This window comes from Homalodisca vitripennis, chromosome 2 (assembly GCF_021130785.1).
Source record: "Homalodisca vitripennis isolate AUS2020 chromosome 2, UT_GWSS_2.1, whole genome shotgun sequence".
Taxonomy (NCBI): Eukaryota; Metazoa; Arthropoda; class Insecta; order Hemiptera; family Cicadellidae; genus Homalodisca; species Homalodisca vitripennis.
Window position 1 is genome coordinate 6,037,095 of NC_060208.1, and position 14,603 is coordinate 6,051,697.

At 33.3% G+C, this 14,603-nt stretch overlaps 2 protein-coding genes across 2 annotated transcripts in view; both read left to right on the top strand.

Moving 5' to 3' along the window:
* Nucleotides 1-9,019, top strand: part of LOC124356129 (longitudinals lacking protein, isoforms A/B/D/L-like) — a 605,681-nt gene extending 596,662 nt beyond the window's left edge. The window contains exon 5 of the mRNA XM_046807279.1: nucleotides 7,243-9,019. Coding sequence (XP_046663235.1) covers nucleotides 7,243-8,681 — 1,439 coding nt within the window. The 3' untranslated portion in view covers nucleotides 8,682-9,019. The remainder of the gene's footprint in view (nucleotides 1-7,242) is intronic.
* Nucleotides 7,263-12,085, top strand: LOC124356140 (zinc finger protein 551-like). The gene is made up of 3 exons (XM_046807299.1): nucleotides 7,263-7,348; nucleotides 10,866-10,989; nucleotides 11,912-12,085. The coding sequence occupies exons 2-3, from the start codon at nucleotides 10,874-10,876 to the stop codon at nucleotides 12,069-12,071; spliced, it is 276 nt and encodes a 91-aa protein (XP_046663255.1). The 5' UTR covers nucleotides 7,263-7,348; nucleotides 10,866-10,873; the 3' UTR covers nucleotides 12,072-12,085.
* Nucleotides 12,086-14,603: the final 2,518 nt, after the last annotated feature.

Sequence of the window (14,603 nt, forward strand, 5' to 3'; positions counted from 1 at the left end):
CTAAATTACATTACATTTTTATTCTAGGTGTCTCTGATGTCGAAACTATGCAAAGAGTTTGTCTTGTACTTTTTCGTTCTTTGTTGCCGACTATTTTTGGATCCCTTTTAGACGAACTTGACTCCAGATTTTAGGAGTCAAGTCTGTGACAGCATCAGGTTTCAGACGCTGCGCTAAGAGGAAGGTGAACTGGAGTTAAACCCAACATTCACATTGAATCAACCCTTCTCACAATAGCTGCATTATGTGCAGTTGGTAATAGTTTGGAAATGAAGTATTATCTAATTTAAGATTTACCAACTTACGCTATATTTATACTAATTTATGCTCATTGTTTCCTGAACTGTCAAGTTTATTCTTTGCTTGCAGGAAAGCACCGCAAGTCACGAGTCAAAAAATCTGATGATTGTCCTATTGCAGAAGTGGAGGTGGTGAAGTCAGAAGTGGTAGAGAGAAGGGTGTCTTGCTCTGATTGTGACCAGAGGTACCACCCTTTATTCCGTCGAATACACAAGCACAATTACTGTGGGAATAATACATTCATGGAGATTTCCGAGACGGGTGCGTACGGGAGATGTTTAAATTGCCGTCAAAAGTTCAAAATCAACGGCAACATAGACTTGTCATTTGTGGAACTCCATTCGAAATATTTGTGTATACCCAAAAAAATCCAGTGTTTCTACTGTCCGAAGTTTTATTACGGCACCAGGAAGAGATACAACTTCAATCCAAAGCATCTTTCTCTGATGAGCCACATCAAATTTGAACACGGGAAGACGTCAGAGGAAGTATTGGCCTTTATAGAAAAATTGATTGCCGACCGAGTGAACTCTGAATTGGCAACACAACCGAAATCGGAAGCTGACGATTAATGACGTTAATTTGATCTGTGACTAATTTTAGTTTGTAATATGCCAGGGTGAGTTAAACTTAGATCTGAGTTCAGAGAATGCAGGCTCAAATTGTATCTGTGACTGTAACAGTGTCATGTCGGCCATGTACTGTGTAGAAACATCTGCTTATTCTGTTAAATAATATTAGAAACATCTGTTTATTCTGTTAAATAATATTCTATCACATGCAGAATAAGGTATACAAGACACTGGTATCTTATGTATAATTTATAAAATGTGTTAAGGTTTATTGTATTTCATATTTATAGTTGTTTAGTATTAGTACTTAAGTTCATAGATATGACCCAATTAGATCTCAAACTTGTCTTGTTGATATTTCATAAAACAATTAAAAGTTACAGTTATAAAGTATTCTATTGCTGGTATGATGTAAAATATAGTACAAAACAAATTAATAACACACTGTATCAAAATAAATTTGAATTTTATTTTAACAGTTAAGGTTATCATTTTTGAGTTTAGTTCCAGTTCACCTTACTCTTACATGGAGCATCTGAGATATGATGTTGCAGACTTAAATCCTGAAATCTGGAGTTTTTTTCATTTTAGATTTTTGTGTGCTTTTAGTGCGACTGTAATGTACGTATTGTACTACCTGATCTTTCTGCTCGGTATTACTTCCATGATTTGTACAGTCTTATGTCGTGGTAATTTTAGATTTATTGTTGCACCATTGGGTGGTAGTTAAATCACACTACAATAGTCTAATTATTAACTAAACAAATCATATACAGTATTCGGCTCTACTACTTGATTGATACATTCGGGTGTGGAAATGTTGTACCAACTTAACATAATTAGTATTAACTAACATAGACAGTTACGGCACTATGGTGTGCATACAGATGTGTTTTGTAAAGCTAAATAATAATAATTTTTAAATAAATATTAAATGGGTAATTGGTAGATTGACTATTTACAGGACTGATACTTCCTCATAAATATTATTATGACTTGAAGTAGGGGAAATTACCTAGTTGAGAGTTGTGATACTGAAATGTCCTGGCGACCAAGCTCTGTAAATATAAAATGTCCTTAATGCCAAAAATTATACATACAAAATTTATATTTAATCACCAGAGATATTTTTGTAGTAAAGTGGAACCTACAGCTGAAAAATTGGGCTGGAAAGTTTTGAGTGAAACTTCGGCGTTCTGTTTTAAATGCAAATCTAAAAGTTTAATACAGAATATAATTTTCCATGTAAAATTGGTTTGTGGGAATAAGTTAGTTAGATGTCTTTACTGTGACTTGGTTATTGTAAAAAAAAATATTCCTTAATAAATCATATTAATACTGATCACCACAAATCTGCTGAAGACGTGGAGGAGTTGCTTGCAGGCATGGATCGTGTAGAATTGGAAAGAAGGGTTCAAGACTTGCAAACAGAAAAAGATTTTGAAGAATCGTTAAATGATTGTAATGATATGAGTAGTATTGATTTCTTTAGATGTAGTTCTAAAAACTATTTGAATGGGGTAAATTCACTAAGGAATAAGCATGGTGAAAATGTTCCACAAGAAAACACAAAAAACTCTGGAGTAAACAAGGCTTAATAATGTAATACAGCATGGAAAAAAACTTATTTTTGTTAATTGCCCGGCTTGTTCTGAATTATTATATGTAGAACTTTTATTGTGGCAAGCTCCCTGATGAGAGTAAATGGAAAATATTGTTGAATAAAAAGACTTACTTTTTTCCTTAGATGCAACAAAAATGTAAGTCCAACTATAGTTGATTTCCACGTGAATGACTTTTGTGCAGCAGCCAATTGGTCATGATACAGTGCTTCTATTGTCCTTTACTTAGCAAAGCTACCACCAACTGATAACTCACATGAGGGGTAAACATGCAAAGAAGCATCATTTGCTTGATCTCTTGGCTATACTGCCAGAAGCTGAAGACGAATCTGAGGATCCGGCCAAGCAAAGTACCAAAATCTTGAAACACCGCTGCAGTGATCATGCAACTCTGACTGATGACACGGACACCCAACAGAGCCAAGCTAAATGTAAGAAATACAGTGAATGATTGGAGTTTATTTAGAATTTTTCAATAGAATTGCAAGAATTTGCAATTCTAGAATTCTATTGCAAGAAGCTAGTAACAAAGATGGCAATGTAACGAGTATATATTTGATGTATTATGTTTTTGTATAAGCAGTCACTGATGTCCATAGCCCTGCAAGTGCTTACTTTCATATAATCTTATAAAGTAAGATAAGTAAGTATTTTTTATACTGAAATGTTTTATATGAATGATTAACTTTAATGTTGTAAATTATATGACTTTATATTCCCTTATGCCTTTGTTGTATGTGTTTTTTAATCAATCAATATAATTGTAATTTATTAGAAACTATTTATTTTGTAAATGTAGGTGTCAACATAAATATAAAAGTTTTTATGTGATGGAAAGATTGTGGTTAATAGTACAAATTTTACTTTTAAGTATCATTATAGTTATAATTAGCCTTAATTGTACTTTGTAATTTTTGTAATTGTACTTTGTAATCGAGTAAATATATTTTGATATATTGAATGTCTGTTTTATTTGAAAGGTACCGTTGTAAGTTATTTAATAAACTTCCAATAAACTTAAGTTTTGATGTAGAAGAGGACATTGCCTATGTATCTTTACAGAAGTCCCATCATACTTAAACTGGATTTTGAATCAAAGTACTCAAGACTGTCAGACTGACATGTCCAACGACTAACTGCAGAGATTTAGTTTATGCAGATTCTCCACGAACAAAAAAGAATTTGTTTAAAATAATTTCACCTTTGTAAAAATACATGATGGCCCAAAAACAGGGAGTTCTGTGCTTGAATCCTAACATTTTCAAATGCAAACACACATTGTATTGTATATAATTTTAAACGATTTTGCATTCTATTATTTTATTATGTGTATTCATTTCAAAATGGCAGTTTTAATTGTGTAGAAAACAGTGTTTTTTTTTCACTGTATATATTTTAATTATAATTACCAATCCAATAATAATGTGATATAATCGTTAAAAAATTTTGTTAAATTTCAATACTTTATGACAAAAACTTTTAAACAATAAAATGCATGGCTGTATTTTTAAAAGGACGTACAAAACTGAATAACTTTCATATTTAAATTTCTTTTCTTCCTTTAACCATTACAAAACTGCAGCTAATAAACTGTATAAATGGGTACCAAAGAAAAGTTTACATTGTCTGTTTATGAGTAGTTAGGCTATTAAGGGACAAAAAACAAAATAAAATATTAAAAAGCTGTATTCATTCTGATAATAAATATCACTTCAACCATTGCCTTCGAGCCTGACTACATTCTTACCGAACATAAAATGACGCTCGAAGTGCGTGCCGATGTTTACCATATATGTTCGTTAAAAAATGTGTAATCTGATTAAGATCGGTTTTCAGAAAAAGTTCCAGTAAAATATACAAGATTTTAAAATAGTAAAATATGGATTACTTTTAGATAAACATATTGATTTTAAGTTTAATTCTCTTCAGCAAATAATAAGCTAGTAGTAAAGTGTAACTGGGCGCTACCTCTCATTAAAATACACTTATTGATTTACTAATGTTGCTTAACTGCTGATTAATAATCGGCTCATTGTTGTCATTTTGAACACTGGCTACAAATTTTATTTAGTTGCATTGCATATTTTTTTCCCGATTTGATCATTAAATATTTTGCTATTTCTGTACGTACTGTGTGTTACAGATGGATCTGTACAGTGTGAGAATCCGCCTACTAGTTCTCAGACCGTTGTGGAGCAAGGTGTGAAGAAGGAGCAAGATGTTTCTAATTTACAGGAAGCAATAGAAGTAAACAACGAGAAACGTCCTGATCTAGTGGACATTGTCAAGAGTAATTACCGCAAGATTGTTTCCAATTCCACCGTGGTGAGTATGAGGAAACCTGTGAGAGTGAAAATTGTCGAGAGTAGAGCCAATAGAGTAGACACTGTGAGGAGAACTAGGAAGAGAGCATGCTCTCAGGAAGTAATACAGCAAGTTTCCACCCTTCGAGAGAAGAATAAGGATAACGGTGTGAAGAAGAAAGGCCACAAAAATGGAAAAGGTGCAGTGAAGATTCGTGTGTCCAAAGTGTAAGTCTCTGATAGAGCCCAGAAGATTTACTGCTCACGAAAGGATCTGTTCGGGCAAGACGCAGTACGCTTGGTGCCCTTCTTGTCCGTTCTTGGCCACCTTGGTCGACTTGGTGCCGCACGTGGAGAAGAGTCACCAGAAGACCCTTACACTCGATAACATCCGCAAATTGAGCAAGATTAGTTTGAGAACAGGTTTAAGGAATTTGGTAGTGTTCTGCCCCAGTTGCGAGGGTAAGGTAGACGTGAGTTTACAAGGGGGTCTACTCACTGACACAGAGCTTAGGGTGCAATGTTCATCTTGTCCTTTAGTCGCCAATTTGGGCAAGTTCCTGGCCAGAAATAAAATCAACAAAGGAAAGGATATCGAAAGAAAAATTGTAAAAAGGAGTTTAAAGTTTAACTACAGCAGTTAACGATTTTTCCATTTAATTTTAAGAATTCTTCTAATTAAGATATTTCATTAAGTTTGTATTCAATTAGATCAATGATGTTTTTTTTTAAGGAACAGCATCTTGTTATTAGTTTTGCAACTGTGATTTTAACATATGGTTTTATTACATACCTGTTGTTACGATAATGCATTTGTCTATTACAAAGTTTTTATTCTGTGCATGTCGCACAAAGAAATTATTCATTATCACACAATACTGTTCTGTGGCATCATTAAAGATTTTGCAAGATTTTTAATGTATTTGTAATTTATTAAATATTATAACCTCATCCTCTGGAATATGTTTCATTGGAAACATGGTTATTTTTCAATTTTAACCATTTGTCCAATGTGTTGAATTAAGAGAAATCTTAGCCCTACAGCTTTTAATGAAAGAAAGCTGCAACAACCTTATTTTAAATAATACTGTGCTCATAGTTGTTTTTCTGTATTTAGGTGTATGTATAATATATTAACTATCAAAACATACAGCCTAAGTTAGCTGTCATGTTTAGCTGTATTTAGGTAACCATGTCAGAACAGCTGATACCTGTATCTGCAAGTTTACATTTAAAGCATTCATGTACGCTTGCTTATGAGTTGATGGATTTTATTGAAAGAAGTACCATTTCAATTAATTATAATAAGAATTGCAAAAAGTATGTTTCTTGCACATTTTTTATAACATCACTGGTTTTGTTTTGTTAGTTGAGTTAAAGAAATTTCAACAGGCACCATTTTCTTAATATCAAATAAAATAAAATCATATTTTTTTTTTAATTTTCTTCTTATTTACCACTACTTACATGTACATTTTGGTAACTGTAGCTCTACTAGTTCTAGAAATAATAATTTGTATAAAAAATAACAAAATAAAAATTTCCATTAACAGATAAATAACACATTTCTCAATCCAAGGTTTATAGGATTTTGTTGTTAGAGTTTAGTACTATCAGTTTCAGAATTATATGTTTTAGAGCATCAGTTTAGTTGATTCGTCTGACATGGATCAGATTAGTAGTTTTCAAATTAGTGATTCTCTTTGAATGTATCACATCTCTAAACATGACATGTTGATTTAATGTCTATCTAATTTCTTTGTTGTAATGCCTGCTTATCTTTGTTTCCATTTCCTTAAAGAATTAAGAACCATCAAGGTTATGTAGGTATAGATAGGAATTCAAAATTATACTTCAAAAGTTCCAAAATAAAAACTAAAGATGGAATTTTTGAATACCTTCTCCAGAATTTAACATTGTTAACGATGTTGGCGATGTCGTAATATATGCCAGGAATCGTTTAGAATTTTTAAGTGCTTGTTTAATTGGTGTATTGTTCCTGTTAGTTACTTCCATTTAAACAGTATGTGCAGATGTGTTTGTTCCCATTCCATAATTAATACGCTTTTTCTATTTAATTCGATTGAAATTCTGCTCATAGCAATATTTCCGCCACAAGTAATAACGTAAAACTAAACTGCTTTTACATTTTTTTATTTTTGTTTTAGAGTTTATAAAAAGCTTATAACTTACAATCACTGAACAAAGCTGTTAAACGTTTTAAAACAGGAAATTAAATGGAAGTGTCTGAAATTGAAATTCTTCCCATAGTGTATTACACCAGTTCAGAACTAAAACTATTCACAACGTTATCTCAATTTTATTTAAAAGTATTATCTCAATTAATACGTACAATAATGTCTAATAAGTTTGTATAATACTAAGCCATAGTATTATTTCTATTTAATAACAACTAGCTATTTTCTGATAAAACTTTTGTTACAGTTGACAGGCAGAAAGTCACTGATTGGAAGGACAGTGTGGTAGACCCTCACAGCACCAGCCAGGTGGCAAGTGGAGTGATTCAATTTGCTAATAGACTAACTACACCGTACGCTACACATTCAGAAACTATCATAGATTTGGAAAATTCTTTTTGTCAGAAAGACAATGAATCTTTTAAAGAGTCCTTTTTAAACGAGGTTGTTGAGAATATTAAACAAGATATTGAAGATGATAAAGCATTAGACTTTGACAAGACAGCAGTTCAGATAAAACCCGTTATTTCTTCAAACGAAAATTCCACTGACTGTGATATCGTTTATGTAAAGCCAGATCTGATTTCTTTAACATGTGATAAATTAATCCAATCAACTGTTATGAAAGCAAAGTCCATTGTCCACGAGACTATTTCTGTTGAACGTAACTCTGTTTTTTGTAGTGCTAGCATTAGTACGCCAAGTTCTTTGAAAGCCAACTCTACTGCTTCTTTGGTTATGCATGCCAAATCTAATCCTATATCTTCATCAACCACTGGCATAAATGAACGTACGCCATCTTCACCTCCTGCTAACTTAATCCCAGTGACCGTTTCACAATCTGAAATTACCAGTGAGAATTCTAATTCCTGTTCGTGGGATGTCGACTTCCTCATGTCATCTACATCAAGGATTTGTCATAGCAAACCCGATCCAATCCCTTCTCCCATTACTAACTTAGTACCAACACTCGCTTTGAAAGCAAAACTCATTGATTTCAATAGTCTTCAAGACAAATCTAATCTTATCTCTTCATCCGTTACAAATGGAATTCCATCAATTGCTTCGGAAGCAGAAGCCACTGTCTCTGATGCTTTGTATACAAAACCTCATCCAGTACTTTCCCCGTGTAATAACATAACTCATCCAGCTGCTTACGGAAACACCCATAACGCTGAGTGTGCACGAGGTAAACCCTCCTCATCGTGTACTGAAAACATGAAATGCCTGGCTATTGTAGATCCCGACACTATTAGTAGAGGTTATACTAGTGGTACAGCTTCAAACCCTGTGACGACACAAAAGAAAAGCCTGAAAGCCATTTGTCCTCAATGTAAAAAGCGCTTGGCCATAAAATATAAGAGCATTAATGAACACGATGAATCGAGCTTTGAGGAGGTCTATGTTAGGTGTCAAGCTTGCACCAAGCTTTCACCGCTGAAAGAATGTTTGACATCAATTAAAGCCACAGAAGAAAGAATGTCCCGTATCGTTGTAACGAAAACATACTCGAATAGAAAAAAGAAAATTGAATCTCGTGAAATAAGTACAGTCGATACCAATGTAGATGTTCATCAACCCACTGCATCGATAAAATTACTTTGTGGGTACTGTAGTAAACTTATAAATCCTGATGATTTTTCTAACCACGAAGAAAACTGTTGCATCTCCACCACAAAGTCTTAATACGGCTGTTTTTAGAAAAACTTGAGAAATAATGTAAAGCATCTGGCTTTACATTATTCATAACTGAGATTATTCAGTTTATTGATTCTCTGTATTTTAATTTTTTTCTGCTTGTTTTAATTATTGTTACTTTTGAATATAATTGTAATTTCTAGTCATTGATTTTGTTGAGAGAAATCGTTGATTTTAGTAGAACTAATTCTATTTGTAAGTTGTTGTTTTTGTTACGTTTAACTCCAGTTAAGTTTCGGCTCTCTAAGAGTTCTGTTAGCTATTTGATTTTTGCTTTGACGTTGTAAGTTTAAAAAATAATTATAAGAATTATATTTGTGTTAAAATTGTGTATGTTTATTTGAATTAAAATATTTTCCAACTTTAACTGATTTCAGTTTTTTTCATAATATTTTGGATTGTCTTTGTTGTTGCGTTGTTGTTATATGTGTAAAACTGTAATATGGACCATTATCAAAAAGAATTAGAAGGACTTCCTCTGGATTGACTGGTAATTATTAAAGATTTATCAATAAACTATTAATGTTGTAATAAGTTTTAAGTATGAACCGAACCTAAAGGCAAGGACTTTGTATCGTCAGACCTGCAGTTAGTTTAAAACACCTTTATTGTCCCAGTTAAAATTCTTGGCTATTATCAGGGTCTTCTTTGGACAAATTTGTTTTGATTGAAAATATATAGTTACTTTTAAATATTTGTATACAAGATATATATGTCATCTGAGGTGTATTATAATTATTGAACTATGCATGTGAAATGTATACATTTCTGGTCTACATCTTATTGAACATGAAGGAGGTTTATTTTACATAGGTCTCCTTACATATGACTATTTATAACATTTCAGTTTCATGGAACTATTTGACTTATTATTATCAACCACCACACATGAACTGGGATGTCCTTATTACTATTTCCAACCATTGCACGATGACCTATTTTCAGCTGATTGATTCTCCACAGTCCTAAAGAGAAAGAAAAATTACTCTCATTTCATTTTATACATTTATTGTTATATCTAAAAATAATATTAAAACACTGATTTTGTTTTTTTAAATTTATTAAAAATTTCGATGACAAAGATATATTATGTTCTTTGCTTTTATTGCGTAAAATTCATAGACATTGTTATTTCAACATTATAGAAGCTTAATGGTATTCATACTTTGGCATCCTTCAAAATCAGTGCTTAGTATGGTCTAGAATTTCTCTATCAAAAAACTACCCTGCCAGTCATTAATGAGTTTAATAATAAACATACAGGATGTGTCTCCTAAACACTAACCAGAACTGTCATAAATCTCCTTGGTTATGACAAGTTTTTCTGATGAATCCAGGATATATCCGCCCAACCAGGATAATATATAACTCATTACATACCCAAGTCTTCCTAGAGAAGTTGAAGAGGGACCGATGGCGAGAAGTACTGTTCACTCTGGACAACTGAAAAGCTGCCCAGAACTGGTTGAGTTGTGTGTGTTTGTTTTTTTACTTACTTGGTTTTTGTTATCCAGTTTAAAAAATAATTAATTACAGTTGAATAGTACATTATATTTGAGTTTGTAATAGTAAGTTAACAATAACAATCAACATTATACATTTCTTATTTTTTCTAGTTGTAACTGTTTCTTGATAGATAGTAACATACATCTCTGCCTAATCAACATGCATTTTGTGTGACAAAACAGTGACAACTTAAATACATAGGAAAGATAAAAGACATAATTGTCACCTGAGCAACTCTTCACAGTGGCATCCGACAGTCAAGAATATTACTATTGGCTGTTCAAATTGCTTGTGACGTAGTGCAATCAGTTAAGTTATAAAACTCACTGAAAGCTTTATATACTAAATAAGGGACAAAATAATTCTTTTTTACTGAAAATATCTAAATTTATCACTTTCGAGTTATAATTCCACAAAATAGTGTAAATTATTTCTAACACTAAAAAATGTTTTAAAGTTATTTTGTTTGTTTTTAAATGAAATGCATGCTTTTTCAACGTACAAAATTTCCAGCACATCAATTTAATGTATTTTTTTGAAAAGAGGTCCTGAAGTGTATTTTAGATACTCTAAATGTAAGGAATTCAGATGAAAAGGAAATATAAAAATGATTAATTATATTCATATTCTTAAATATTGGAATTCACTGATGGCATGTAACTGCAGGCCTGAACATGCTGGACCTCCTACGGTATCGCTGTGGCTGTGGGAAGAGTTATGTGCAGAAACAGACGCTCCAGAGACACCAACGTCTGGAGTGTGGCCGTGAGCCACAATACCCCTGTCTCAGGTAGTGGACCATTGTAGCTCTTAACACGTAACAACAAACTGTAACTGACGAGAATTATAAATTCCTTTTTTTGTTTTGTGCTATAATACATAGCAAGTGATATCTGATATATAACCATTCCTTTTTCAAACTTAGAATCGCTATCATCTTAAAACTTTTTAAGAACCAAAAATAAAAGTAAAATAATAATTGTTGTTTATAATGATCTTAATATGTATAAAATAAATTGTTTTGCCTTATGTTTAAAATTTTGCCCAAATGTAAATGACTGCCATATTAAAAGTTAATTAGTTAAGACTGGTTAATGAACTTATCCAAGCTATATACAAATATGCCTCTGTGCCAATTTTAGTCTGAATCTATGGGTGTTATCTATATGAACTTTGGTAGTTATCGTGTTCCCAATTATTCCCGCAATGTTGTCTAGTGCTTAAAACTTTGTTCACCAGCTATCTGGAAATCTTACGAAATATAAAAAATCTGAGAATGCTAAGATGCACTTTTTTGTTTAAGGAATAAGATAACTAAATTAATTAGTTTACACAATATAAGAAAACTTAGCTCAGTTTAAAAAGAATAAGAGAATGAAGGAAATTTTACAAAGTTATGTGTAACAACAATAAAAACACAACCTTTCAACAACTGTTATACGCTCTCTTCTTCTGGTGTCAGATCCTAACACATAAGGTTAAGCTTTCAGATGAGTAAGCAATTCAAGCAAATGACGGTAAGTCAGAGCCAAAGTCAGAGCCATGTCTGATTTTTCTTTTATGCGTTCGTACATCAGTATGGTTTTCACATATAACTCTATTGATCTCAAATTTTACTTTGGCCTGCCGCACGTGCTTGAATTTTTTGCTTTTATGTGTCCTTAACCTTATTTTGTGTCATGTTTCATAAATTGTTGGTTTGGTGGTGACAGGTGCGGCAAACGGTCCCGTCACAAGAGCGACCTGGTCTCGCACATCCGTCACGTGCACAAGCTGCCTGAGCCGCAGATCCTTCAGGAGCTCAGTCTCTGCAATATTGACTACGTGAAACGCTCTAAACGACCCACACTTCAGTTGTTGTCCGTTGAATAAACTTTTTATTAATATTGTTATTTTTATTTTGTAAACACCACCCTCATTTGTGGGAGTTATAAGATATATACAGTGGTTTATGCAATTAACTGGATGAAAATGTGATATGTCTAAAAGCAATCTTTTATTGAGATATAATGCCAACGATAATAGTCTTCGTGGTTATTTACATTTATTCTGATGATCAGAACCATAAACTTAATAAGGGTTCAAATCATTGGCTGGTACAAATTTACATTATATGTTAAACAATGTAGTAAAGGTCGTGTTCTGTCCATATTTATCTGCATGCCTTTAAGCGTCGTTTACGCTTTGTATTTTTCACGGACTAAGAAGAATTTCCTTTTGAATCCTTGTTTCTTTAGAGATTTGGCCGAGAGGTGTACAACTTCCACAAAACTGGGGTAGGACCTCTGCCCCGGGAAAGGCCCAGTCTGCCAAGTCCTTCTTCGCCTGTCTGACCTGTGGGCGTAGGTACCGTCAGAAGCACCATCTGAAACGTCACGTCGAATACGAGTGCAACGTGGAGCCTAGGTTCCAGTGTAGACACTGTGGGGACAAGTTCAGGCATAACCACTCCATGCAGCGACACATGCTGAACATGCATCAGCCACAGTTCATGAACAATTGTTAGCCCCTTGAGAGGGCGAGTGAAGCAAGATCTTAATATTATAGTTTTTTACAGAATTGTAATAATAAATCAAATTGTTAATGCGTTGATTTGAGTCACTTGATTGAAAACCTTCTCTATTCATAAAATATTTCAAGTTGTGAGATTTAATTCATAAAAATACTTTTCGAATATCATTCTGCTTTAGATGATTCTCAGGGGCTTAATTCTTTATACATTTAAAGTACATAGTGTATGTTTGAAATAATTTGACAAGTTCCTACCACAGATACACTTGACTTTCTGAAAGTCAAAGTTTCCTACAGTTCTAACTTTCAATAAATAACATTGCCTATGATAAAAGTATGCTGACTTTTTTAAGTGATTACACTTGACTTTCTGAAAGTCAAAGTTTCCTACAGTTCTAACTTTCAATAAATAACATTGCCTATGATAAAAGTATGCTGACTTTTTTAAGTGATGCTTCAAGAAATAAAATAAACTTTTTTATTTGTTGAGTGATAGTAAAAACACATAGCGTTGATGATGCATTATCAATTGCTAAGAGCATTTTTGTTCTAATAGTTTTGTTTTGTTTCAGATCCAATAATTTCAGCGCTCTTCAAAGAAGGGTTTGAGGTTGATGATTACAGGGGAACTGGTGTTTCTATTTTCCCAGTAAAAGAATCTTCATCCACAGAACAAAAACACCCCTTCTACATTGAGAAGAACCGTTCCTCAAACGATAACAAGGATCTAACGTTCTTTCCTAGCGAAACAGGTGGGAAGCGTGGTGATCCTCAGTTTGTCTGCGAGTGCGGAAGAAGATACGCTAACAAAGGGACACTTCTCCGCCATAAACGCTATGAGTGTCGTAGAGAGCGCCAGTTCCAATGTCACGTTTGCTTGAAAAAGTTTTTCCGCAAAGCACATCTAATGGACCATATCACGTTTGTTCATTTTGGCGGTAATAGGACTTGGATGTAAACTGAGATAAATTTTCAGTTAAGAAAACATCAAATGTTGGAGATATAGCTGCCACCTTGTTTCATACACAACAAAGTGCTCATACTGGAATTGGATTTATCCAAATATAGGCCAGTCAATAGAGAGCATTAGAACATCTGTAAGAACTGTCTATTTCAACTGGACATCGTCATCACCGGTCAAGAGTGAAACTTAAACTTAAATTTATGCTGGCATAACCGATTGACCCAGTAGACATTCTTAGGATGTACGACTTTGCGCAGCGCTAAATAGAAAATTATGTTTAGAAATTGAGGCTATTGGGCAGACGGGAAGTGGTATGGCAGAAAAGATGAGATTGGTGTAAGTCAGTGAATCAACTAACAATCGATTGAACTTACACAAGCAGACATGCATGCAAAAAGAAGGAAGCCAGGAATGCTTTAAAACCATCACGGTTCCTGTTTGTCAAAGGAATGCTTGGCTAGAGTAATCTTTTTTCTAGACCTTCCAACCCCGAAGTCAAATTTTTGTAGGCTCTCTTACCAAAAGCCTTCTCCCATTTAAATATCGGCCCCACTCAGTATCTCTTCTCAACCAAGACAATATATCTGATCGTAAAAGAGTACTAAAATATCTGGAAGAGTTGGAGAGGGATGAAGACTTAATGGATTTTTCACCTCTGGGTGATTTAAAAAATCCATAGTTTTTTAATAAGTCAACTACCTAGTGTTTGTGACATTGATAGTAAAAATCAGACTTCATATGGAAATGTTTCTTTAAAAATGTTTTTCTATTTCAATAGAGGAGTGATTATAATTCTAGTCTCTCGTATAAGTACTATAAATAGCTTATTTATTTTAGTACATGCCAAGTATATGAAGGTGTTTGTTACCTGAGCACTTAAAGTTCAATGTTTACTAACTGAAAATGTCTCCTGTTATTTGTCGTCACAG

Coding starts and splice junctions, on each gene's coding strand:
- LOC124356140 (XM_046807299.1), top strand. CDS start 10,874: ATGCTGGACCTCCTACGGTATCGCTGTGGCTGTGGGAAGAGTTATGTG. Junction 10,990..11,911: donor CCACAATACCCCTGTCTCAG/GTAGTGGACCAT, acceptor TGGTGGTGACAG/GTGCGGCAAACGGTCCCGTC.